Source organism: Protopterus annectens, chromosome 14.part0 (genome assembly GCF_019279795.1).
Source record: "Protopterus annectens isolate FY-2018-M chromosome 14.part0, PAN1.0, whole genome shotgun sequence".
NCBI lineage: Eukaryota > Metazoa > Chordata > Ceratodontiformes > Protopteridae > Protopterus > Protopterus annectens.
Genome location: NC_056748.1, coordinates 230,301,438 through 230,329,013, shown reverse-complemented (window position 1 = coordinate 230,329,013; position 27,576 = coordinate 230,301,438). Strand labels below are relative to the sequence as shown.

The window sequence follows — 27,576 nt, the reverse complement described above, 5'->3', positions numbered from 1 at the left end:
TTACTCACTGGAAGGATAGAGCATCCACTTTCCAGGCCTTGCTGTGAGGTTCCCTGGTGCAGAATTTGCTGAGCTGATGATTGGAGTGGGAGGCAAAGAGGTCGACCTTCGGGGTGCCCCATTTCTGGGTTACAAGGGTGAAGGTTCTGTGGTCTAGCTGCCACTCATGTGGGTCTAGCAGGTTTCTGCTTAAGCTGTCTGCCAGAGAGTTTAGAGAGCCTGACAGGAATTGTGCTAGCAGGTGTAGTTGCATGGCTGAGGCCATGTGCCAAAGGGTCATGCGAGCCTGCAGAGAGGATAACAGTGAGTCCCTCCCTGCTTGTTGCTATACCACATCACTGTGGTGTTGTCTGTTTTGATCAGTAGAGGCCCTGGGAAGAGTAGAGGTCTGAAAGCTGTCAGGGCGTGCTGAACATCTAGCATCTCTTTTTGGCTGATGTGCAGATGTATTTGATTTGGGCGCCAATGGCCCTGAATGCACCTGCCGTCCAGGTGTGCACCCCAGGCATAGTCTGATGCGTCTGTGGTGAGGGTCTGAGTGGCGTGGGGTTGTGAGAAGGGAAGTCCCTTGTTGCGGTTGCATGCTGCTGCCCACCAAAGAAATCTTTCCTTAGACAAGGTATCACTGGTATGAGAGTTTCCAGGTTTTGAGAGTATTGACACCAAAGGCTTTTTAGGTACCATTGTAGTTTCCTCATATGCAGTCTGGCATATGGAATGAGTAGGATGCGGGAGGCCATGAACCCCAGAGCTTCCAGGATTTTCCTTGCGGATAACTGGATTCTGGTGGCTAGTTGAGAGAAGTAGCCTGTCAGGTAGGCTTGTTTTACTGGAGTAAGGAATGCCATCTGGGATGCTGTGTCCAGGCTTGCTCCCAGGAATACAATTTTTTGTGTGGGGACTAGTTTTGATTTCTTTTCATTGACAGTATACCCCAGGGAGGTCAGTAGGTACTTTACAAAAGTCAGGTGCTGTTGCAGCTTTTCCTGACTGTCTGTCTGAATCAGGCAGTCTAAGTATGGGTAAATTTGAATATTTCTTTGTCTGCAAAAAGCAATGGTGGGAGCCAGGCATTTTGTGAAAACTCTGGGAGCAGTGGATAACCCAAAGGGAAGCGCAGAGAACTGAAAGTGCATAGATCCTGCCCTGAAACGTACGTATTTCCTGCATGATTTCCTGATTGGGATGTTTAGGTAGGCCTCTTTTGGGTCTAGGGTGGCTAACCAAGCATCCTTGGAAAGCATTGGTAGAAGCTGCTGGAGGGTGAGCATTTTGAATTTTGGCATCACCAGAAAGGTGTTTTGAATGGATAGATCAAGGATGGGGTGCCATGTGCCCTCTTTTCTGGGTACCAGGAAGAGTCTGGAGTAGAAACCTTTGCCTATCTGTTCTGCAGGAACATGCTGTATTGCCCTCATGGAGAACAGGGAAAGGACTTGCTTTTTGGCCTCTGCCCACTGGTTTGGAGGAAGATCTGGGAACCCTTTTGGGGTTGGCGGAGTGTGGAAATAAAATTTGTATCCCTTGGGCACTATGTTGAGGACCCAACGGTCGTTGGTAATGGTGGCCCAGTTGCTTGCGTGGAAGGACAGTCTTCCTCCTAGGGGTACAAGCAGGTGGGCAGAGGTAAGGGGTGAAAGTGAAAGGTGAGTTCTTACCATAAGGGGGTGGCTTTGCTCTCCCTGTTTTTGAAGAGGAGGAACTCCATTGCTTAGATCTCTGCATTCCCTGTGGCTGCTGTCTGGGGGTGGGGGCTTCTTCCTCTGGGTCTGAGCTGAGCTGGCCTGCAGGGGGCAGGAAAGGACCAGTGTTTGGAGGGGTAATGCTTACTGAACCTCGGTGGCTGGACCTGTAAGAAGTCTTTAATTGTCTGCATAGATTTAGCTTTCTCTTCCATCTTTTTTAAGACCTCTTCTGCCATGGTGCCAAATAAGTTGTCTTTGTTCAAGGGTCCGTCCAATAATTTGGATTTGACATGGTCTGGCAAGGTCTGTTCCTTAAGCCAAGCATGTCTTCAAAGGACAGAACCAGTGACTGCTGCCCTGCAAGATGATTCTAGGGCATTAAAAACACATTGTGAGATCTGCTTAGTTACTTGACTTGCAGAATGCATTAACTCTTGTAATTTTGTATTTTCTGCACAAGCAGGAAAAGAAAATATTTTTGTTTGAGGAGTTCCATGGTATGCTGCTGCTATTTCAGCATGTGGAACTGACAATTTAATGCTCTAATAGCAAGAGTAGCAGAGGTGTATACTTTTTTTACCCCATCTGTCTAATGTTCGGGAATCCCTATCTGAGGGGTTGGGATTCTTAGCTAAAGTCGCTTTGATTGCTTTATGTCCTTGAGAGATGACCTCGGGGTCAGCAGTAAGATTTTTGAAAATAAATTTATGAGAGTCAGGGACTCTGTAATACGTGTCAGGTTTCCTGGAAGCAGGAGGAAAGGTGTCAGGAGTCAGACTGGATTCCATAAAAACATCATCCACAACATCCAGGACAGGAGGAATGACCAAAGGTCTGTGCCATGGTAGATCTAAGAATTCCCTGAGTCTCTTTTTTGACTGAGGATAGTCCAGACATTCCCATTGGAAATGCTCCCTTAAGGTATGTAGGGTTTCCCCAAATAAGAAATCCTCAGGTGGAGAGGCAGAAGGAATGGATTCCTCTGCATCAGAATCCTCATAAGCAGAGAGGGGTTGATATCTTCATACTCAGATGCATCAGAGTCATCGGACTCCTGTTCAAATAAAACTACAGGGGACAAGTCTCTTTCTTTTGGAAGGGGTAGCCTGGTTTTCCCTAGTAAGCATAATAATGTCTTCTGCCATTTTAAGTATTTGAGACTGAGACAAGGAAGCAGGTGCCTGAGCGTGGGTTGTCGGTTTTTTTGGGTGTGGTTCGTACCCTAGGCCTTAGAAACTCGGTAGTTTTAGAAAGAACTGAAGACACGAAAGAAGTCGGTCTGTGTCGATTATTGGTAGTGCGAAGTACTTCCTTAGAAGCCGGTGCCTGCTCAGCGGCTCCGGACCCATCCGTGGTAGAGACATCCGAATGATCCTTAGTCAAAGAAGAATCTCGCGGCATACAGGACTCCGAAAGGGTCTCGGTAGCGGTCTGCGAATCCACAGAAGTGGGCATCAGGGGCTGCAAAAGTGCCTCACTGAAGACCGGAGAGCTGACGACTAGCTTAATGGAAGCGTCGTCTGCAGTTTTGGACCTGTGCAGCCTGTCATTGTCTTTATCCTTACGTTTTTTTCAGAAGATCAGTAGTCGAATGGCTTACCAAAGCCTTATCGGAATTCAAGGACTGAGAGCGAAAATATCTAGCTACAATAAGGGCCCGACGACGTATAGTTCTGGCATTGAACAAAGCACAAAAGCAACAGCGGGGGATGTCGTGGTCTGGGCCTAAACAGGTAGTAAGAATGGAAGTCTCGGTGTGGTATTTGCTTTCCACAGGCGAGATCATTGTTAACTTTTTCTGACATCGGTTAGAGCAAGAAAAAAGGATCCCCAACAGGGGTACTTAGCTTTAGAAGACTTCAACTTCAATTTAGAAACGAAAACTCAGGTAGCAGCTGACCGGTACTCGTGGGAACTGCTTCTGTTTTGGGCTCCTCGGCAAGAAAGACTGATGTAATGGCGTTGGGTGCCTGATTTTATACCACTGACGACCTGATGTCAGTCCTGGAGCGACAGCAACCAACGCAGAAATACTAAGCTTCTGGTATTCAGGCCAACTGAGGGCTACCCCTGGCAGGATAACCTAAATGTGATGACTGCAACAGTGAAACACGAAGAACATCTACCAAACAATGAAATTAAAATAAACAAGCTTGTGTGTTCTGGGGCGGTATTCCACACAGATCTCCAAAGTAAATATAATCAGATCTGAGGTCATCATATTACAAATAAAAAAAGGAACCAATAAGGCAGTCTGGAGATCCTTCCCTGACAGCAACTATTTAAGAATATATTTCACCATCACTTTTTTCACACAAATGCTGTACAGCAACAAGTGCATTTCTCCCATCCATCTATCTTTTGACAGATTTTGCTTTAGTCAATCATTAATTGTGAGTCATTGAATAAGATTACATGAACTATGACAAGGTGAGCTGTGTTTCAGGAAACTGTCTTACACCAAATGTAAGCATTTTTTTATTTTGAATGAACAATGTTTATTAACTCAGAATTATTTAACTTACAACATGCTATGTAGTACACATGCATGTTTAAGTACCTAGTCTCTAATGCCTATATCTGCTTTGCATCCACTGCATGAAGTGTCCTATATATAAATTCTGCTAGCTGAAAACTACTCATATGGAATGTTCTCATGTATATACTCTGCATTGCTTGTATAATATCTTTGATTTGAGAATGATTACTTATGTACTGTTTTTTTCACCAATTGTATAAGCTGCTAATAATTTGTACTACATGTCTTTATTAATGTAAATTCTGTATTGTATGTGAAATGTCTTTATATGTGGAGCTTTTCTCCCCAGCACTCCACTGAAAATGGGCACTTCTGTCCCAGCTGGACGATCCCGGTAAACAAATACATATAAATAAATGATGCATCAAGGTTCAATGAACTGGTTACTTCTACATTTTTAGTGGGTCTGGATTTTACTACTACTACTCTTAACCTTTCAGCTCACCACTTCTTAGAAAACATGCATCCCCTCTGATGGTAATACTATATTATTTTCTAATACTTTATACACTTTTATCATAAATAATGTTGATAAAATCAGTGTCCCATTGCCCAATATTCAACAAATGAACTATATACACATTACATAGCAGCTTTCAACAAATGAACTATATACACGTTAGATAGCAATCAAGCTGTTATGAATTGTAATACATTAATTTTTGACTAAATACCTTTGTAATAATATGTTGGCAGTTACATTTCTTTATTTTTCAAGGGTCAGCCAAAACATGCTTCCTATTTCCTTCAAAAATATATAGACAGAGAGCTGTCCACAGGATAATTGTTGATGGTGTCCTACACTGACTGTTGTTACTTCAATGTACTACTATGAGTCTATCAATTTCCAATTCCTATTGTCTAGTTATTTTTATTTTATTTTATTTATTTATTTATTTTGCATTTGTTGACCAGGCTAGTCTAACTGGAATAAAATCCATTTTCAGTAGAGGCCCGGGGAGAAAAGCTCCAACACAGATAATTTTATACAGTAAAAAATAATCACAAGTTCAAAGAAGTATAACAGTAGTAAAATAGCTCTAAGCAGTTACAGCCATACACAGACACAATATATAACTGTAATAATTATCTTAAATTCAAAGAATTATAATAAGAAGTTATGTACCTACCATAACGTTCCATGTTAGTTGTCTTCTCTCGCCTTCTTTCTTGCTTGATGGGTTCGGAGCCGATCCCTCGGCTCCGACTGCTTTAGCTCGAGAACTCCTTTTACCAGCTCGAGGCAGCCCCATATCCCATGATGCAAGGCAGGAAGTACCCAGATCTCGTTTGTTGACAAAAGGGCAATAACACCAAGCATAAACAATACTTCCGAAAGGAAGAAGAAACTTACAGATGGAAAAAAGGACCAGGTCTAATGGTCTTTAGCATTATAGTTTCTTATACAAGGTCTGTCCAGGCCAGGGGAAGGAGGGAGGGTGCAAGAAAGAAGGCGAGAAGACAACTAACATGGAGCGTTATGGTAGGTACATAACTTCTTAATGTTAAGTTGTCAATCTCGCCTTCATTCTTGCTTGATGGGACCGTCCTAGCACCTCTATCCTGGGTGGCTCAATGGAACAAACTCTTGAGGACTGTAGAGCCAAAACTGGCTCTGTCCCTGGAGGCCAAGTCCAATTTGTAATGGGAAACAAAAGTGTGAGGAGTGGCCCAAGTGGCGCTGCACAAATAGTGTCTAAAGGTAGTCTAGCTTGAAGGCTGTAGAAGTAGCTAAACTCCTAGTTGAATGTGCTTTAGGTTTTGAGCACAGCTGTTTTCCCCTGATCGTATAAATTTCAGTGATGACCGAAGAAAGCCATCTGGACAAAGTCACTTTAGAAACAGGAAGGCCTTTTTTATTATCCGCATAGGAAACAAAAAGTTGATCAGATTTCCTAAATTTTTTTGTTCTGTCCAAATAATATCTAAGCTGACGGTGGACATCAAGATAATGTAGCTTTTGTTCAGCTCTATCTGAATAGTTAGGAAAAAATACAGGAGATCAATGGATTGATTCAGATTGTTTTTGAAGCGACCTTAGGTAAAAATGATGGATTAGTTCTCAAAGATACTCTGTCTTTGTGAAAAATCAAATAGGGGGGTCGAACAGAAAGAGCATGAAGTTCAGACACCCTCCTGGCAGATGTAATAGCCACTAGGAATAAAGTTTTCCAAGAAAGATATTTCAGGGAACAAGAAACAGCTGGCTCAAGGGGAAGAATCAAGGATGTCAGCACTAAATTTAAATCCCACTGAGGAGGAGGATTCCTGATTGGAGGCTTTAGTAGGAAAATCCCTTTCAAAAAGGCCCTGCAGAGTCTATGGGACATAATATTATGATCTGCTATCCCGACATGAAAATTAGAAATAGCAGCCAACTGAACTCTGACTGTGGAAGAAGAGGAGCCTGCATGGAAAATCTCTGCTAAGAAGTCCAGAACTGCCTGAACAGGGGCAGTAAAAGGATCAATATTTTGGGCCTTAGCCCAATAAGAGAAACGTTCCATTTGCTTGTGTAAATCCTCCTGGTAGAGGATTTTAGTGAAGCTACTATAATATCTCTAACTGGGTTAGAGATCAAAGGAAGCCTGGCTAAGGAAGGAAGTGGAGCAACCATGCTGTGAGGTTGAGAGAAGGGATTGACGGTGCAGCTGACGGATTGGTGAATCAGTAGATCTGGCACTGGGTCCAGATGCCACGGCTGCACCAAAGGTGGCGATGGAGGCAGGAACCAAACTTGTCGAGGCCAGTAAGGGGCAATGAGAATCAATTTGGCTCTCAAAGCGGTAGCTTTCTGGATCACCTGAGGGATCAGAGGAAATGGAGGAAAGGCATAAAGAAGTCCCTGGGGCCAATCCTGGGTCAGAGCGTCTCTGGGAGGATGGCCTGATAGAGGGAAGAGGCTGAAGAAGTCTGGACATTTGCTGTTTTGGGGAGTAGCAAAAGATCGCAACATGGACGACCCCATTCCAGAAAAATCTCTTCCGCTATGGATTGCTTGAGAGACCACTCGTGAGGCATGAGAATAGCTCTGCTCAATCTGTCCGCTATAATGTTGGTTTTCCCAGGGATATGCGTTGCTACCAGAAACCGATGAGAGGAGATCGCCCATTGCCATAGTCTGGCTTCTCGACACAAGGGGTAGGACTTGGTTCCGCCCTGTTTGTTGATATACCAAACTACAGACATGTTGTCTGTGTGGACTACAATTGTCCCTACGGGAAGAAAGTCGTTGAGGGCTTGCAGCGTTAAAAGCACTGCTCTCATCTCCAGGACATTTATGTGCAGATGGTACTCGAGCGGTTGCCACGTCCCATGAACCATCCTGCCCTGATAATGACCCCCACCCGATCAGGGAGGCATCCGTGGTGACAGTGGCTATCGGGGGAGGTACAAAGCACCTGCCTTGGTGAACCTGAGGCGATGTGATCCACCAAGCAAGATGTTCTTTGCATGTTTGTGTCACCAGAATCTGCTGGCGCATTGGGAGTTGCTGGTATGACCAGTGTGTGAACAGCATCCACTGGAGGAGGCGCATGTAGAATCGAGCCAGCGGAAGAAGAGTGATGGCGCAGCCATAAGACCTAATACCTTTAGAACCATTCTGGCCTGTACCTTTTGCTGGCCAGAATGATCCTGACATGAGTCTGAATGTCTGAAACTCTTTGTTCTGTAAGGGTAGCTGACATCCGAACAGTGTTTAAGTTTGCGCCTATGAAGGTAATAGACTGGCAGGGCGATAAGGATGACTTTTAAGTAGTTGACTGAGATGCCCAAATGAGAACAAAGGTCTATTGTGTAATCCCTGGCTTGTATAAGCTGATGCCTGGTGGTGGCTGACAGGAGCCAGTCGTCGAGATCTGGAAACACCTGGAATCCTTGGCGTCTCAGGTGAGCCGTGACCACTGCCATGCATTTGGTGAACACTCTGGGGGCTGTAGTGAGACCAAAGGGCAGGGCTCTGAACTGGAAATGACTGGACCCCAGCAGCGGAGAAATCTCCTGGAGCGTCTGTGAATTTTGATGTGATAATGCATCCTGAAGATCTATTGAGCACATCCAGTTGTCCTGCTGTAAGAAGGGCAGAATTGACTGAAGAGTGACCATTGAATCTTGTCTTCCTGACAGACTTGTTGAGTCTGCTGAGATCAATATTGGTCTCCAGTCTCCCGTCTTTTGGGGACCAAAAGAACCTTGAGTAGATTCGGGCTCTGAATGGTCTATTGTGACTGGCTGAATGGCTCTTTTGCAGTAGTTTTGCGATCTCTAACTCTGCAATGTCCCTTAGACCGGGTGGTACATCTGGAAGGGAACTTGAGGGAGGGACTTTCCTCGAAAGGAATTATGTAACCCTTGGATATGATCGACTGTACCCATCTGTCTTGGTGAGGGAATGCCAGGCTTCTGGGTACAGTGATAATCTTCCCCCGACTGCCTCCAAGGAGGGACAGCCGGGCAACACCTCAGGGATGCTGAAAAGGCTTTTCAGGAAGAGACTCCCTGTTGCCCTGGTTCTTGGACCCCTCTGCCTCTAGGCGGCGTCTGTTGTTGTTACCCCTCTGCCTCTAGGGGTAAACTGACCACGTGAATCCGGCGTGACTCCTTGGGATTCTGAACCACATCTTCCCACCCTTCTGTCCTTTGGGATAAGGCCTAGAAGGGGTGGAAAAACAGACTCCAACAGCAGAAAGAGTCTTGCCGTCCTGCTCACACCTGGTCAAGGTTTCCTTCACCTGAGGGCCAAACAAAGCTGACCCATCAAAGGGAGAATTTGTGAAGGGCCTTAAAGGGATCCATAAAATCACATAGCCGCATCCAGGCTTGGCGTCTAAGAGCCACACCTGTGCCTGCGGCTCTACTACTCCATCAGCAGCATAAGATATTAGCCGCATGGAGGAGTTAGCAATGGAATTGAGGGTTCCTAGCTGCGAAGCAATCTTTTCTTGGGCCCCTGCAGCTGTAGGATCTGAACTACTTCTCCCAGCTCCTTCAGGATATCTCTCTGGAGTCTGGTGAAGTGACAAAGATAATTCAGCGAGCATAGCAAAGGTCGCTGAGGAAAACATCCGCTTGCCGTACCTATCCATGGTCCTAGAGTCCTTATTAGGAGGATGGGCGGGCACGGAAGGATCTGCAAGTTCCTTTTGGTGGCCGCAGCCACCCATGGCATCAGCGGGGACACCCTTTGTAAGGAATTGTTTGTCACTAGGGGCAGTTATAAATTTAGAAGGCCTCCTAGGGACTGGCTCTACAGAGTCAGGAGCTGTCCACGCCTTCGTGCTATAACCTGCATAAGGGGTCGAAGGCGGAGACACCCAGGAGGTGGAGGGCCGAGATCAAGCGCCTCTAGGTATACTGACTCATCCTCAGAGGGATTGTTGGAGGGCCAGTTTCCCCTCTGTTTCAGAGTTCTAGGATGTCTGAGAAGGAGACATCCTCAGAGAGGATCTAGGGGATCCCTCTGACTCATCAAAGTCAGTATCGAGTGACAGACTCAGGGGAGTCTACATGCTTCCTCTTACAAGTCCTCTTCCTAGGAGGATCTCCCGAAACATCAGGAGAATCCTCGGAAGAGGGGGAAACCTGAGGCGGAGGATCTCTGGGTCCTGTAGCAAGAGAAGTGGCAGAGATGTCAACAGGTACAATAGAGGGAGGAGCTACGGGAAGAGACTGCTGACTGATACCAGTGGCCAGTACACTCTTCATCACCTCGAATGCTCCCCTCCCAGGCAGGTCCGAGAGACCCCGCTCCGAAGAGCTAGGAACTCCAGGGGCCACCGAAAAGGAAGTCTCCGAGGCAGATGTCGGAGCCGAGCTCACCAAGGCCGAGGCTCCAAGGGGAAGAGCGGGTTGGACAAGGGTCGATGCCACTCACCTCGGAGGAGACCATGGAAGCCCGACCACGAATCCCTCTAAAGAGGAGATAAGAGTAGGGGCTGAAGGAACAGAAGGGGTATCCGTCCTCCAGCCGTAGCAGTAACCCTGCCGAAGACTCCAACTCCAAACTCTGGGGTAGAGTTGAAGGAGGAACTGTAGCAGGTGTGGACCAACAGTCGTCTGCTGAGACGGACTGTGGAGCATTTGGGCCAGTACCTGTGACTTGAGCAATCTACTGACCACTCTCTCTAGGTCATGGTCTGACAACCTGGGCGACCTTGAAGATCGGCTCCGATGGCTCGCTCCGATAGAAGAGGGAGGCGGGCCGAATATCGGCTCCAAGGAAGGAGACCTCGACCTCTTCCTGGAATGGGTCATCGGGCCGATATTGATCCTGTCGGCACCGATTTCGGAGCCGGCAGAGCGCCTCGATGTATCGGCTCCAGCGGGCGATACAGCCACCAAATAGCGGTGTCGGAGCGATCGGGCCGACACGATGCCTGCCACATGGGTGTCGGAGCCGATCGGGCCGACACGATGCCGTGCGCGTGGGTGTCGGGCGGTCGGAACCGACCCACAGTGGTCAAAGCAGATCGGCACCGATAGCCATCGGCGAAGGCTTAGTAGATCAGAATCGGCTCCAGCGGGCGATCTCGACTCTACGAGTCGGGCCGAGGCCACAGGCTTAGAACCAGAAGCCTGGGTCTTGGCAGATTTTGTTGATTTTGTGGGGCCGACTTGGCGGAGAGCCCTCCGGCAGAAGACCCCTCAGAATCAACTTATTCCTTCTCTCCTGCAGGACTCTCTGGCTGAAGGGTGACAAATAACACAGGAGTCCTGCAGGTGAAGAGGGCCTAAACAGTACAGGCAAGAAGTGTGACCGTCTGTCAGAGACATCTTCTGACAGCACGGGTCACACTTCTTAAAACCTGAAACCCTCTCTTTAGACATGGTGCCCAAAAAACACACACACCAGTCCAATTAAATTAAATTAATCCCAAAGGATATAGTAAATTAAACCAACACACACACCCTAACAGGGGGATGGGAAAGGGAAATTAACTGACTAAAAAATTTAAAAGAGACAGGGATTTCTGTCAGAAAAATTAAGTTTAAAGTTAAACTATCAAATATAAAAAGTTTTTAAGTAAAAAGGGGCTTAAAAGTCACAAAAGTGAATTACTTACCAGGAGCTGGTAAAGAGAAGACCTCCCAAGCGAAGCGAGATCTGGGTACTTCCTGCCTTGCATCATGGGATATGGGGCTGCCTCGAGCTGGTAAAAGGAGTTCTCGAGCTAAAGCAAGTGCCGAGTCGGAGCCGAGGGATCGGCTCCGAACCCATCAAGCAAGAATGAAGGCGAGATTGACAACTTAACATCGGTAGTTAAAAAGGGTCTAAACAGATTACAGACATACAGATTAGGTACAGTTGTCATTACAAGCACACCTATCTCATGATGAGGTGATACGCAATGCAATACATATAAAAACAAAATAGTTGTTTTCAATTGCAAGCAGGATAAAAAAGTATATACAGTTGATAAATTATACAAATGTATCATATGATACAGTGAAATAAAGATATATAGGAAGCAGCAAGAGGATGTAAGTAGGTAGAATATACTCTTGTTAGGAGCAGAGAAGACAGTTAGTCAGGGTTAGTACAAGGACAAAGCCAGTGAGTACTGAGAAATTGTTTTATTTTTAGTTTAAAGAGTCTTATGGAGGTCAGAGATAGGAGTTCAGAGGGAAGCCTGTTCCAGTGTTTGCCTACAGAGTTAGAAAACAGTGAATCTCCAGCTGAGTTGTTGGATTTGTTGATAGTAATAAGTGGCTTATTAGAGAAGCGTAGGTTCTTAAGATTGTTGTAGGGGGTAATGAGGGTAGTCAGTATAGGTGCATAGGTGGGGTAGTACAAGCTCTTATGGATAATAGTGAGTTGTTGAGATAGTATCTGGTTATGAAACTCTAGCCATCCTAGTTGTTTTAGGTTGTTGCAGTGATGTGTTCTAAAAGGAGATCCTGTGGCAAATCTAGCAATGCTGTGATAGGCAGTAGCAAGTTTGTTTAGGTTGTTTTTTGAGAGACTGGTGTATATGGGTGAAGCATAGAGTAAGGTAGTGATTAAATGAGTTCTAGCTATAGCGATTTTGGTTGAAGGAGTAAGGAAGGGTTTGATTCTGTAAAGGGATCCCAGTTTATTATTTACTGTTTTTATAGTGATGTTAGTATGAGTGTCAAAGTTTAGATTATTATCTATGGTTATTCCAAGAAGTTACTTAGAACTAACACTGTCCCCTTGCTTTTCAGATATACAACAGATTGTCACCTCACAGTTAGACGCTGCCAGTTCAATTCTCAGTTAGAGCATCTTCTGTGTGGCGACATGCGTGAATGGGCGTTCCTTCGTTGAAGGTTGTGCATTAGGCCCGGCAAGCCAGCACGTAAAAAGCTACTGCCAATCATTAGAGGACCGGAGTTCCGTTGTGGCGACCCCTAACCGGGAAAAGCCGAAAGACACAAACAAACATTGCAGTGGTAGCCAGTTTTCATGTAACCTTTCCCAAGTGCACATTTAAACATCTGTGTTAACTCTTAACTCTCCCTCTCAATTTTAAACATGATCCTTGGCTTTCCTGGTCTTCCACCTACAACAAACATAAATCAGTATCATATACATCCAAGGCTCTCTGTTAATAGTTGCCTACTATAACTACATATCTATTAAGTGTTATTGCCATGCTTGCCATTTTTAGTTAGTTTCTGAGCTTTTCCTATTTGATATTTTTTCCTCCTTCCATAATGCCTGTTCTAAAGCTATCAAATCACCCATATTTGGAGGATCTTGATTCTTCTGTTATTTTGTTATTAACTTTTCGGCCAGCAAGTTCACAATCCAAATAAGGCACTCAGCTGGTTGAGTATGGGGAGTACCTTTTTCAATATTCCTGTAATAACAAAGCTTTCATCAAGGATATACCACCTAGCTGTTCCAGTAATATTTTGATGTCTGCCTTATACTGTGATAATTTTTCATAACTCTAGAATATATGATCCCATGCCCCTTTTACCCTCCTGATGTCTACAGTGGTTTGGACTGGTGCCAGGAAATATTTTTACGATCTTAGTTGGCGTATAAAAAATTATGTTGGCATTTCCACCAGCAGATACTATATTTTCTGGCTTTTGTTGCTATCTTTGCCATCCAGACTACCCTACTCCAGTCTTTTCCCTACTGATTCATTATCTATACATGTTGCCCATTTCTCTACAGATTGTTATTTTTTCAGACGTGTTAAGGCATGTGCAGCTCATGTTATAAGGCTCCAGTTCCCTGTCATCCCATCTCTTATTTTCATTATCTATGTGCTGTAGGCTAATTTTAATTTTCTTTTATCCAGTTAGTGATGACTAGTTGTCATTAGTCCTTGGTATTGGAGCCTTTTCATATCTGATATGCCATATCTCCCTCTTGTACACTCCAAACTTGATTCCTTCTAGCTCAATTAAGCTAGGACCAATAACAAACATTGGTATCACCTTGGGCCCACTATTAACCTATTGGTCTCTCTCCTCCTTCCCTCTCTTTTGGAGGTACCTATAGGTAATATATAATGCTTCTACTGCCTTAAGGTGTTATTTTTAATTTTTTTCCATTTCTGATTTTAAAACTTGCAAGAGGGGTGTATTAAATCCTATCTCCCCGTCCCTCCCCTGCATTTGTTCTAAAAGGTTTCTGCTCCCTGACTCTTGATTTTTTTCAACTAACATTTCTTTTTTTGGCATGTCATATAACAGGTTATTGCTACCAATTTTGACTAGTGTAGCGGATATGCTACTATCATTTTTCCTCTCTGCTGCTGAGGGAGCAGAATATTATCCCACTCCAGTTTGGCACCATTATCCTGTCATTTGAATTCCTTTGGCTTTTCCCGGTCATCTATCTTTTTATTTTCTTTATTAATTTTGTCTACCCCTGACTGCCAAAATGCATGGTCTAGGTATAGAAGGTGAAATGGGACATGCCAATATAATGCATGTACATTTAGATCTAAATCCAGATTTAACAGCACCCATCCTTGTAAGTTGCTTTGCATCTTTTGCATAATGTTTGCATATATATGTCCATGTCCTGGTTTCCTCTACATCTCTAGCAAGCCAAATTCCTATAGATCTTACCTCTCTGTGCTCCCACATTACTGGACTTTGTCTCTACAAGTCTTTTACTACATCCACATTTACCCCCTATGGTCCACTTTATGTTTACATTTATTTTATTCTGGTAGATAAATTTAGCAACTGGTGAAATTTATTTCACATTCTGTAGGAATAAGAGGGTATGGATCAAATTATCTGAGGTCGGCCTTCATTTAATGAACCCTGTTTGGTTTAATGATATTAACTCTGGTACAAATCTGTTAACTGTAGTTGCCAGTATATTGATGTGAATAGCTTATAGTCATGATTCAGCATTGACATTGAATATAATCCAATATGCAAAGCCATGGAATGAATTATTATGAAAATGATCAACAAAGATATAGGTAACCTTCACACACGGGAATCAACCCAGTTTAGCTTTGCCGATGGAAGGCCATGCCCACTAAACCTGATGGACTTCTTTGAGAAATGGTGCATACCGCCGACCTGGACCTGGCTAAAGCATTTGATACAAAACTCCACTCAGTATAGTTGACAAACTCACAGAACTTGGCATGGATTGTCAGCTGACTCATAGACAAGATGCAGAATGTCAGGAATGGTGATACCACCTCAACTGGATATATAGTTTCTCTGTGCCATCTACTGACATACTTTCCAGAAGCTAGTAAAGCACCTCTGATGCCTTGTTCTTTGCTATTTCAACTCCATTCTTAGCTTCTTTGTTAGCCAACCAGTATTCCTTCTTGTCTGGTCCGTCTTTTCTGTCTCCCACTTTTTCATGTACTCCTTCTTTTGACGACTTCCTGAACTTCTGCATTCCACCTCCAGCTTTCCTTATGTACATTTTTGCCATACCTGGCTTGGCAGCATATTTGTTCTGTAGTCCCCGCACGTGCTGTTTTGAGGCACTGCCATTCTTTTTCAACTTCAACTATTTCCTTTTCTTCTTGAGGTGCTAGAGCCCAGAGTATTTCCTTGAACTGTTGTGCTTTCTCTCCAAATTGCTATGAGTACCTTGAATATCAATATCAAGGCGGCGCAGCAGTTAGCATGAGGTTCTCCGGTTTGATTCTCAGCTGGGGTGCCTTCTGTGTGGAGTCTGCATATTCTTCCTGTCTTTGCGTGGGTTTCCTCCCACATTCCAAAGAAATGCACCTGGAGCATTTCTCTCCAGGACTCTGCTGAAAATGGGCTCTATCCCAGTCAGACTTTCCTGGTAAACAAATGTTAAATAAATAACATATACATACATAAAGTTAAATAACTCCCCCTCAGACTGTAATCATTCTATTCCACATCAAATTCCATACTTCTATTGGAAGGCCATCTGTTCTTGGTGATTTCCCTGATGCTTCTTAACAGTCACTACAGTTTACTGATCTGTGATCTTATCTATTAACCCTTCTTGACTCCTCTTCTGTCAGCTTTTGCAGGTTTAAGTGATTTAAAACTGTTGTAGTTGTTTCTCTAGATCATGCTCATATTTTTCTTTTTGATATACACCTGCTCAGAATTCTGGTAATATTTTTTATATTTTCAATTTCTGTGTTACATCCTACTGGAGCTAGGTTCAGTTAGCCTGAACATTGATCTTTCATGGGCTTGCTGTCTTAACATCAAAGCTAGGGATTTAAGAATTTTTGAAGAACTGGTGAAAAATACACTTTGAATAATGCCTTTTCTCATAGCTACTCTGTTTTTCTTCATTACTTGCACTTTCCACTTTAATTTCCTAAGCACCACTTTCTCTTCTTGGTCATTTTTTTTTGTTTCAGTTGTAATTCACATATAGATGCATATTATAGCAGTTTTGTGCCCTCTCCCATTTGTTAATTCTTACCTGCAGTTCTCTCATCCCATCACTGTCACTTTACCTAATGCATTAATTTTTTCTTGTAACTCTTTTACCCAGTATATAAAAGTTCCCTTGTTCAGTTTATAAGCTAGAAATCTCCAGTGCTTTTCCCAACTAAAGTCCTCTGAATATTGCAGACTACCTTCAAAAATGCATGATCAGCTGTAATTATAAGTTTTACTTCTATTTTCTTTATCTGGTCTATACATTTTTTGTTTATATATACATCCCCTGCCTATTCATGACTAAGTGTTAAATCTAGTAGAATAAAATGTAAACCAGTGACCTCTTTTTATTTTCAATGGCATTCCATATATCCACTAGCCATAGATGATACAGTGTGTCCTTTTTGTGAATTTCTCTGCCCTAGTTATCCTACATTGGGACTGTTGGGTTTGCATCTCATGATGTTTGTGGACATAGTTCCAATCCCTTATAGTGATAACTGAGCCTTCTGAAAATCTCAGGATGCCTCTCTTTTATGGGTCACCCAAGGAGGAGTGTATACTGCAGATACGGTGACTAACTGTCCATACAAGACTCCCTTTATACTGGCATATCAAGCTGTTTTATTCTTCCTTCTCCTCGTAATCTCACAGGAAATATGTCTAGCCATTAAAATCACTGGTCACCTCCTAGCCCTATTATATAATGAACTCCCTTGCAGTATGTATCGGCTCTGTCACAGTTTAAGGAGCATTTCCTGAGTTAGATGGGTTTCCACTAAAGTTGCTATACCCATTCTTTTCCTTTTCATAACTGCTAACACCTCATCCCTCTTAATGGGGTTTAAGTCATTTATGTTAAAAGTAAATAGCACTGTGTCCCCTACAACAAATCCATATATATATGGACCTCAGTGGATTTACTTTGTACCATGTAACTTAACCTGGATCCACTCACCTTGACTTCCTGTGGAAAGTCCCCTGTAAAATATGCCATAATTCTTTTTCACCTGGCATTCTACCATGGCTCTCACAGACCCCTCTTTAAGCTTACTTTTATCCTGTCTTTCTATCATTACATAGATTGTATTCAGTTTTCTGTCTAAATTAATGATTATTTCAACATTACTAACATACATACAAAACCCAAAGCTATATACAAGCATTTATATTGTCCTTTCAAGATGTGGGCAGAAAAACAAGACAGCCCCTCAAATCCAGCCCCAGGGAGTTCTTACAAGCTGCTATGCAAGCCTTCACTTTTCAGGCTTCAAACCATGTTGCTTAACTCCAACCCCCCCTTTCCTGAGTTTAAGGTATTTATTCTTAATTATATATGCACTAACTAGGAAACCATGTAAAATGTAAACCCTGTATAAGAATTGTAGTTTTTTTTTTTCAGCAAGCTGCAGCAAAGATGTGAAATGTGAAATATATTAAACTGCAGAGAACAAGTAACTGTTCTCCTCTGTAAAAATGTGGCAGAGCCTGGTCCTCCTTGTGTGCACATATTTCCAGAGCTTATTTCTTGCCTAAAGCTAATTTTTCTTACTGTGGTTAGAAGGTTCTGGTTTGATTTGAAGGAAGTACTGATTTGAAACTCTGCCCAGCAGAGAAAGTAGGTTTGTTACTTCTTCATGTAATGCAGAAAGGGGGATTTGTTGAAAAAGGCTGTACTTAATTAAGGACACAACTCTGTCCTCCTTTCATTTAAGTGTTCCTTGTACTTTTAAATTCAGAGTGCTTTTCAGTTCAGCAAAAACAACAACAAAGCAGCAAAAGAACAGCAGCAAATACAATGAAAAACAAAGACCAAGAACCCAATGAATAAAATGTATTCCTCTCTGACATCTCGGCATACACTGCCTTCTTGGAGTACAAGAAGGCAGTGTATGCAATACATTTTATTCATTGGGTTCCTGGTCTTTGTTTTTCGTTGTATTTGCTGCTTTTCAGTTCAGTCATTTAGCTGGAGTTTGTGCTTTTCTTTGAAAGTGTTCTGTGGACAACAGTTGAGAAAAAAGACTATCTTGCCTGGAACATCAGTGAATTCATGTCTATGGATTTTGCCCATAAGTTATTTACAACTGAAAAGTACATAGGTTATAGTCATCTTCGTTAATACAATGCCAGAATTAGTTAGCTAATAGTCAGCATTTTTCTAATGCCATGTGCCTTTTTGAACAGTCCTATCTTACATTTCTTTGTGCAAGTGCATTTTGCTTGAATATTTATTCTTAAAATGCACTGCCTACATAGGCACCGGAAGCTGTTAAGACTGGGGGGGGGGGGGTGACAGGGGCACTTAGTGAACTAAAAAGGGTAATTTTTTATAACTATTTGCTATCACAGCACAGGTTCAACTTGGAGGACATTTTAAGCTTAGCCAATTACCTTTTGGTGCTTGAATTAACATTTTCTGATTGGTCTTAGCTATCTCCATGGCTGATAATTGTATATTAGCCCTAGTGAGAACAACTGTGATCATCCCATAGATAATTTGAGGTGGCCGTGTAAGGGATGCAGCATTTAGGAACTGCCTCTATCCATTAGTGGCATGAGGGGAAATCCTGCAGTACATTTTCTATTACCCATCCTTAGATCCAAGTTGCATATAAATATGGATGGATGAGCTTTCCTTTATTTTTATGGCTAGTCTGTTCCAGAACAGTGGTAGCCTCTGTGATATACATATATCCATCTCTCCACAACATTCAGTTTAGATACCTGGACTGAGTATTTCTGATGCCATTTGTTCAGTAGGTCCATCTGTATTATGTCGGAGGATGCTTTGTATGCTAGACATGTCACCTCTAAGCACTCTGTAGGATACTGAATATAATAATACATCTTTGAGGTGGTCCATGCAAGACATATTGTTTAGGACTTGTATCCTTTTAGTAAGGTATCTCTGAAGATATTCCAATTGTTGCATGGGGCTGGACAGATACATGCCAAAGTGGGCATTATACAAAATGATTGACATAATGACAGCTTTGTAAAGGGGGACAACAACATCTCTAGATCTAGTCACAATCAATTTATTTATAAGCTGTGCAATATAGAAAGGCTTTCTTATGACTCTGGGCACATGTTGGTCAAAAGTTAGGTCACTGTACACACAAGTTCCCAAATGCCAAACAATTGGATCAGTTCTCAGAGGGCAATAACACCAGTTATTATTTGGGACAAACATTCCTGCATGATGGTTAAGTCATTTGGGGAATCAATAACTTCTCCTAGCTTCCAGTCATCTCAAATTTAGCTGGCCAAAGCTCTTTGGTATTTCCTTTTACTTCTGAGATGTATATGCCAAACAGAAAAAGTCTCAGCACCAAACCCTGGGGGACTCCACAGGTGACTGGTCTCTTCCCCTGTTTTGATCTCCTGCACCCTGTGAGCCAACTTGGCAATGCAGCTGGTAATATAAGTGTTTGCTCTTACATTATTCATCTTTTGTACTACACTTAAGTAGGGGATTGTGTCAAAGGACATGGCCAGGTCAAGGTAATGTGGTGTGAACTGTTTTACCTTGATCCACCGCTTTGGTAACAAGAGTAAAGCTTAAAATTTGCCCATGATATTGAGCCTTTCACACTTTCCTCTGGGCTGTTTTCAGACACATTTTTAGGGCCATGCATACATGTATGCATTCCTTGATTCACCTTCCCGATTGTATTAAATGATATTCCTTGTATAATATAGCACACTTGTTAGACTTAAGTTAGAGCACATTTTAAATGTATTGTATAAACATTTTTCCAGTAAGCAATGAAGCAAAAATGCATTAACCAATAATGACAAAACTGCCCTATTCAGAACATTTCCATCATAAAGGTCTACTTCCACACACAACTGCATTTTAAATGTATTGTTTAAACATTTTTCCAGTAGGCAATGAAGCAAAATGCATGCACCAATAATGACAAAACTGCTCTATTCAGAACATTTCCATGATAACAGTCTACTTCTACACAAAATATATAAATACAGAATCACAATAGTATAAGCCATAGGCATGATGCACAGCTTCTTGAACTGATTTTCAATTGGGGGGGCAAAAACCAGGGACACATTTGAAACATTGCTTGTATAATTTTGGAAAGCTGCTTGCATAAAATGTTGTGTTACGACCATGCATTTCACTGCCAAGTCTTGAACTTCTCACCATAGCTCTCAACCTCTTAGTACAGTTCATGGGGGAATACAGTCCCAGAATAGGGCCACATTTCAAATACTGATTTTATAACCTTAGAAAATTGCTAGAGCATAAATTCACAAGTGATGGTGGCTAGGGACTTTAGGCTCTTTTTACCTGTACCCAAGGTTGAATGTAATGTCGAAAGAAAAAAGACAAAGCACACAATGCGGAGGGACTTGAAGCCAACAACCTCCTTCCTTTTCAGCGAGCAGAGCATGTTACCTATAGACTGAGCTACAGAAACAATAAGACAAAACACCTTAGAGAAACACACAGTGATTTGTGGCTACAAACATTTAGAGTGAAAGAAAAAAAAATATAAAAAACATACACCCCTGAGGGGATTTGAACTATCAGCATTCCATACTTAATTTGAGCAAAGTAACCCAGTTATAGGTTTAGCTTTGGAAGGAGTGGGGCAAACAGTATCAGGGAAACACAGCGGTTAGTGGTTACACACAAACAGAATGCAAGAGAAAAAAGCTAAAAAAAATATGACCTTGAGGGGACTTGAACCTGCAAGCATGTCCACTTATAGTATGTGAAGCACTTTATTTACAAGTGGAAGCTATGAAAAATGAAAGAAAAAAATAGAAGGCATACAATCCCGAGAGGATGTCAACTCACTAGCACTTCCTCACTTACAGTATAACCAGTATTTTAGTTTTTCCTTGTTGAGCCACAGGAGAAATAAGACAAACCACACCAGAGAAGCACACAGCATTTGGTGTTTACACATTTTGTAGAGTAAAAGAAAAAAAAACACAACACTAAAGAAACTTAAACTCACAATCTTCCTCACTTACAGTGTGCAAAGCATTTCATTTACAAGTTGAGATAAAGCAGCAGTGAAAAAACACCACCAAGGAAACACACAACAGTTGGTGGTTACACACTTGCAAAATCAAAGAAAAAAAAGGTAAAAAGCATGCATACATACATATATATTCAGTTCTTACACATGAAAGCCATCTAAGAGCATCAATTCATTTAATGAAAATTCATAGACTTTATCACCAAACCATGCACAGTTTGTGTGTGTACTCATAATTTATTCCATAACTGGGTCATCTTAATGGTGATAAATGAGTGTCTAACATCACGTATCCTCATTTTAGTAAAGAATTTCAAATGTGTGTGTTTAAAAGTTTTATGACTATTAACTTCAACATCAAACATGATTTGCAAACTGATGTCATGAAAGATTTTAAAGGCTAATATAAGTTTGCCACATAAAACCATTCAAAAAGACTATAGCTAGGATTCATTAAAAAATCACTGCCAGTGCTTTTGGGTGACACCACATTGCCAGTAGTGGGAGGGTAATATAATGTGATTTGGAGACAAGATAAGCCACGTGAGTTAACATTATATTAGTAGTTTATTATCATATCTCTGAACCCAGCACTACAAAGTTAAAGATGACTATGCTGATGTTCTTATTACCATACCATACAAAGCAGATTCAAAGGCGCACGCGTATATACACACACACACACACACACACACACACACACACACACACACACACACACACACACACACACACACACACACACACACACACACACACACACACACACACCAGCTTACTCATTCTGAAAAGCGAGTCCAGACTCCATCCTCAGTCCTGGCGGCAGCCAAATAAAACTGTCCGTTTCTGTTCAGCAGAAGCCAAATAAAGCTGTCCATTTCTGTTCCCGCTCGCAAAGCCCAGAAACACATGCGCCGCGCGATGACATCAACTAAAGCAATTCGGGACAGTTGGGAGGTTGAATGATCTGCAAAAGTGGGGGGGGGCTCCCCTCACTCTATGGTTCCGGTGCCCGTGACTGCCTAATTTGTTTAAGTAAAGAATTTCATTATTAAATTTCAAAAGCCAGTGGCTGTCTGCTTACTACTGTATACTGAGGTAATTGCATAAAACAGATGGAATGTAACGGATGGCATCTGCATTGAAAAGAAGACATTATTTAATTATAGTTAGCATATGCTAAAAATAATGTAGGCTTATTTTAAGAGTGTGCAGTGATTTGGTCTGGCTGGTGTCAGCATGTTACCATAAAAGCAGAAAGGTGTAGTGGCATTAGAAAGGTATTAGTAACCATTATGGAAATGTGTGTGTGTGTGTGTGTGTGTGTGTGTGTTAATATGTATATATTTGCAAAATAGTTCTAACAAAGTGGCAGTTCTGCTGGGTAACACAGCAATAAAAGATAGTGTGCTATGAACAAGGGTGTACGAAATCCTGATAAGCCAAGAGTTGTAGCTTTGCTCTGCCATGGTACGATGTGAAGCCTATTCTGGTGTGGCTAGTACTGCACATAACCCAAAGAAGCAATATTTATCTGCCATGAGGTATTTCAGGTTAGTCATCTCATGCATTATTTATTGGCTGTTAACATTTATATCTTATTACTCTCAACAGAGGTGCATATCAAGAGACTTAACTCTGTCCCTGATGCATGAACTGGTTGCAGCAGTGTGGTTAAAGTCTGCACCCTTACAGAAATCATAATGGAATAACAACAGCATAAAAACTAAATATTCCTAAGCAACAAATGAGGATTTGACTGATTTCATGATTAAAAATAAAAATGCTCAAACAAGCATGGCTAGTGGAATGCTTATATACTGATAGATAAATTGGTGTACTGAATTTTAAATAAAAATAGTCTTTTCTCATTTTGGAAAGTACTAATCAAACATGGCTTTTAATCTATATAATAAAACATAAAAAAAACCCTAATTAACTTAAAAGCTTCTCCAAACTACCCAGTTCTGAGGCATAGAGGGATGAAAACCCTGCTATGATTCAGACAACCCAAATCTGAAGAGTGGCACAGGAGTTAGAACAGCTGATCAGGGACAGAAGGGAGTAAGTATGTAATACTAGAGTCCCCACCCAGTCAGCAAAAGTGCTTTCATGTTTGAATGACAAAACTGGTTGTAGGACCAACGTACATGAGGTTGGTTTTACAAGCTAATGATGGTAGCACTCACAGACATGCATCTAACAGCATACACAGAAGGGCACAGAATCCCACATGGTGGTGCAGGTGCTCACATCAGCTACACGGGGCAAGGCTAAAGATCTAATCACAAAACCCTTGATGACTGCCCGTATGACAGCTCTCAGATAAGTAAAGGCTGACGATCAGCAACAAAAGATAAGAAATAAGATATAAAATGTATATCCAACTTATCAACTTTTTAAAGTCATCCTATGCACAGTTAGTAAAATAAAAGAATATGTTTTAGGTAATAAGGAAGTACCTCATACTGTGTTTCCCCTGAACATAGTGAAAAAAGGTTTCTTCCTACAACTGTATGTGGTCTATGAGGTTATACTTTAATATTTCAATACCCCACTGGGATACAATGTGACAGAATGAAGGAAATATGTGGCTAAATTACTGCCATGTGCTACCTTTGTTTAATGGCTATGTAGTCTCAAGGAAGATAAGTCTGCACCTACTTGTTGACATTTCATATGGCAACCCAAATGTTTCCAGCTTTGTTTGTCCTACTGCATCCACTGAATCTTCTAAATGGAGTGCCAAAACCTTCACTTGCTTCTCTTCTCTGATATTTAGTGTAGAGATGGTTATAACTTCACATCCTACAACTGAAAAAAAATGAAAAAGATATAATAAAGAATTTTACTTGCAGAATTACTATAAGCACAAGAATCACTGACGATAACATTCTTAGTATTCCAGCTATGAAAACTTTTGTACTTCAAAAACTGTATTGCCCTGCCTACTAGCTTTAATATGTGTCGACTTTAAAGTCAAATGCACATTTTATAGGCACAGTAATAACACTTGGCCTAAAATAAACTATTTTCATAAAATTCAGAATCAAAAACATTTGCCATACATAATAAAATCTGCATTGCCAGATAGTCCAGTGGACCAGTATGTGCCAATGTCACACAAGTTTTACTTTACATGGAGTATCATATCAATAATCCTTTGCCAGACCTGTAGCAGAGACCTATTATAGTCTCCAAACGTACTCATATCTTCCAACACTTACTGCCAAATCAGGATACAACAATGCTTTTATGTGGTACATTTACCCAGAAGTACATGCTAGGCATGTGGAGAGTCTGCACTTGCACATTATGAAATCTGCTTGAGGAGCAAAATAATAGCCCCCATGGGCACAGACGCAAACTTGTGGATCACATTTCACACAGCATGGTGCTGCATTGTGGCACTAATAGGAAGTCCTTAGCACTGCACCATGAGACTAAGAACAGCTACATTACTGCACCATTGTGCTGTGGGCCTACATATGCTATATGCCCAAGCACATTGGTCACAAGCTCTGTAATCTCAGTGATGTATATGTGATGTATATATGACTGCCACCAACATGTTTGTGATTACAGTGTTATTGCAGAGATTCAGAAACACTGCATTAGGTAGCTTCATTAGTATAACTGCCGTGCTAATTAGTCTTTGTTAGTATGATGTAAACCATTATTGCTGTTTCGTGTAATACCACTCGGACAACCGTGTAACAGAAGAATTTCAGTAACGATTCTGTAGAACTGCAGCTTTACTGCAGTTGTGTCTCAGCATATGGCATTGGAACCCCATCCCACTTGTGACAAGTCCTTCACAATGTTGCCATTGTACATAGCTTCACTCCCACAAATAATCACAGACAGCCATAAAGTGCACTGCCATGCCAATGTCCTGGGTTTCCAGTTACATGAATATCACATCTGACAGTGTTATTAACATCTACCACAGGGTCTGCTGTTCTTGATTATGTACTTTACCAGGCAAGACACCTTCCTTAACTCCGCATAGCTGCAAATCTAAAAACACAAGGAATTGGCTCAGTCATTACATATTACACTGTGTGAATGGTAATAGTGTTGCATAGTTTTAATCTTATTCAGAAAATAATGTCTATGGCTTTACAGGTATCAGCATGAGTATAAAGTGGTTTCCATAATTTTCATGAATTATAAAAACAAGATTCTAGAAACAAAAGGCTTATACATTTTAAATTTTAAGTTACAAAAAGAAAAACAAACATATTGGCAGTAAGTATGGAGGATTAATGCTTTAAAATGTTAACAGTTTGTTTCTTGTATTACGTGGTGCAGGGTTTGACTCCTTCTACTTCCATTTGCCTGCTGCGCAACTGTGAGCAAGTCAAATGACATGACAGTGTTCTTGGGTTATCTTTGAGAAGGGACTATTGCATCCAGTGGATCTGGTTAACAGATAAAATTAGTACAATATGCAAATCCCAATACTTTGAAGCAGTTCCCTCATTCACAATGGGAGTTCCACATGGCTCCAATCTAGCACCTCTTCTATTCATCAGTAAACGTCCACTAGACCTGCCCCACTTAGTACTACTACTTTATACACATGACATGCTCATCTATAGGTCTGATCCCTCACATCATAAAATCAAAACTCAGCTTTAACAGGACCCTCTTCAGCTACAACACTGGCTAAACTCCAAGAAACTACTGTTAAAAAAGTACATGTTATTTAGTGCCCTTAAAATATCCAAATCCCCCAGTCCTTTAATATCCTTAATTGTGATAACAATCTCACTGAAACCACTATTTCTTTTAGATATTTGGGGATCTGGATAGACAAATCACTAAACTTCCATGAGAACAAAGAAAAGTTGAAAGTCAAGATCAACAGTGTACTCTTCTGGGCCAACAAAATATCTAATTTCCTCTCATATCCAGTGAGGCCTGCTATAGGAAGAGTCATCCTCCTTGCCCAACTAGAGTATGGTCTCCCCCCCCTTTTTTTTTTTTTTTGCATTGGCCTCCATCAAAAACACTGAAGCCCTTTAGATCCTCCCCAATAAAATATGCTGGTTCATACCTACCTCACCATGGAATGAACACCACTGCCTTATTCTTTCAAACGGTATGTGGCTTCCAGTACAGGCAGGGTCAAATCTTCTTCTTGGTTCCTTACTCTTCAAAATACTCAAAGATAACACCCACTTCTATCTCTCTCCCAAACATTTTACTACCATTCAACAGTATAACCTAAAAAGCCAAGCCATATCTGGTCCCTCCCTACAAACCCCTTCTCTCAAACTGCACTCTACTAGCCAGTGCCTCTGTGTACTAGCCCAAAAATATGGCAGTCACTTCCTCCTGATTCAAATAATAACACAAAGTACTCCCTGTTCAGGCTACATTTCAAGCAATACTTAGTAAAACAGTTTAAATGCAACTGTCCATTTAAAGGACATGTCACACAAACCAATTATTTCACAACTTTATAGTAGACTTACCTCCTATATACCTGATCCCCCTGATTAACTCACTCATCCTAAACTGTAATTCATCTTACCACACAGTTACTGCTCTGAACACACTACACACAATCTAATCCACCCTTTCGTCTAACTGTTCTCTATTAAATTATTTCCTAACCTACCAACTAGTACCCATATCTCCACCATTTCTATTACTTCTACTTTAACTCATCTTCCTTTTCTGTTCCAATTATATAACACTACATATATTTGGCTTGTTAGATGTTCTATGCATATACTGATTGTCAGACTGTCAGTGCTTACTATTTGTATATTGTTTTGCTACATTTTGATATAAACCAGGCTGAGCTTGTAATTGGTCATTGCTTGATCACTGTTCTACCCTGGTAACCAAATGCAAATACATTTAAATAAATAAACATAATTGCTGTTTTGTTTTTTCTGGGAACTGCAGTGAAGTAAAGGAGCATGTGTTCTGTTTATCTAAGTGCACCAGATGTTCATAAAATAAACACTGTTTTTAAAATTATTTATTGCATATTCACTGGAAACAATACTGTCACTAAAGAAGTTAGTAATTCATAATTCAGATACTGCAACTGCTGACTCAGAAGAAGATTTTTTGAAAGAAAAGAAACATATGCAATGTCATTAGTTACACTAACTTTGTAAACTAGGTACGACAGACACAAATATATTCTGTGTAACATGGTGATAGATAAGGTGATTAAACCAGTAGTCTTAAATGAGACAAAACAAGGTTAACTTTGAAAATACGCATGTTTAAATACAGAGCTTAAAAATAAAGGAAAATATCAGCAGAATCGGAAATGTAAGAGTTCTCAGTCTGTAATGAATGTAATAGAAAAACTGTGCTAAAGAACAAATCTATAAAGAATATCTGCAAGAGAATATGGGTACTACCTACCCCTGCTTTGAACAAAACAAAACTCAGTGAATTATTTTATCTGATTTAAATACTTACTTTAATCTAAAGAAAACAAAACAGACAAGTGTAGAATCAGGTC

At 41.4% G+C, this 27,576-nt stretch overlaps 1 protein-coding gene across 1 annotated transcript in view; it reads right to left on the bottom strand.

Annotated features, from left to right (window-relative positions):
• Positions 1-27,576, bottom strand: part of CFAP43 (cilia and flagella associated protein 43) — a 3,581,735-nt gene that overhangs the window by 2,352,514 nt on the left and 1,201,645 nt on the right. The window contains exon 13 of the mRNA XM_044055952.1: positions 23,745-23,894. Coding sequence (XP_043911887.1) covers positions 23,745-23,894 — 150 coding nt within the window. The remainder of the gene's footprint in view (positions 1-23,744; positions 23,895-27,576) is intronic.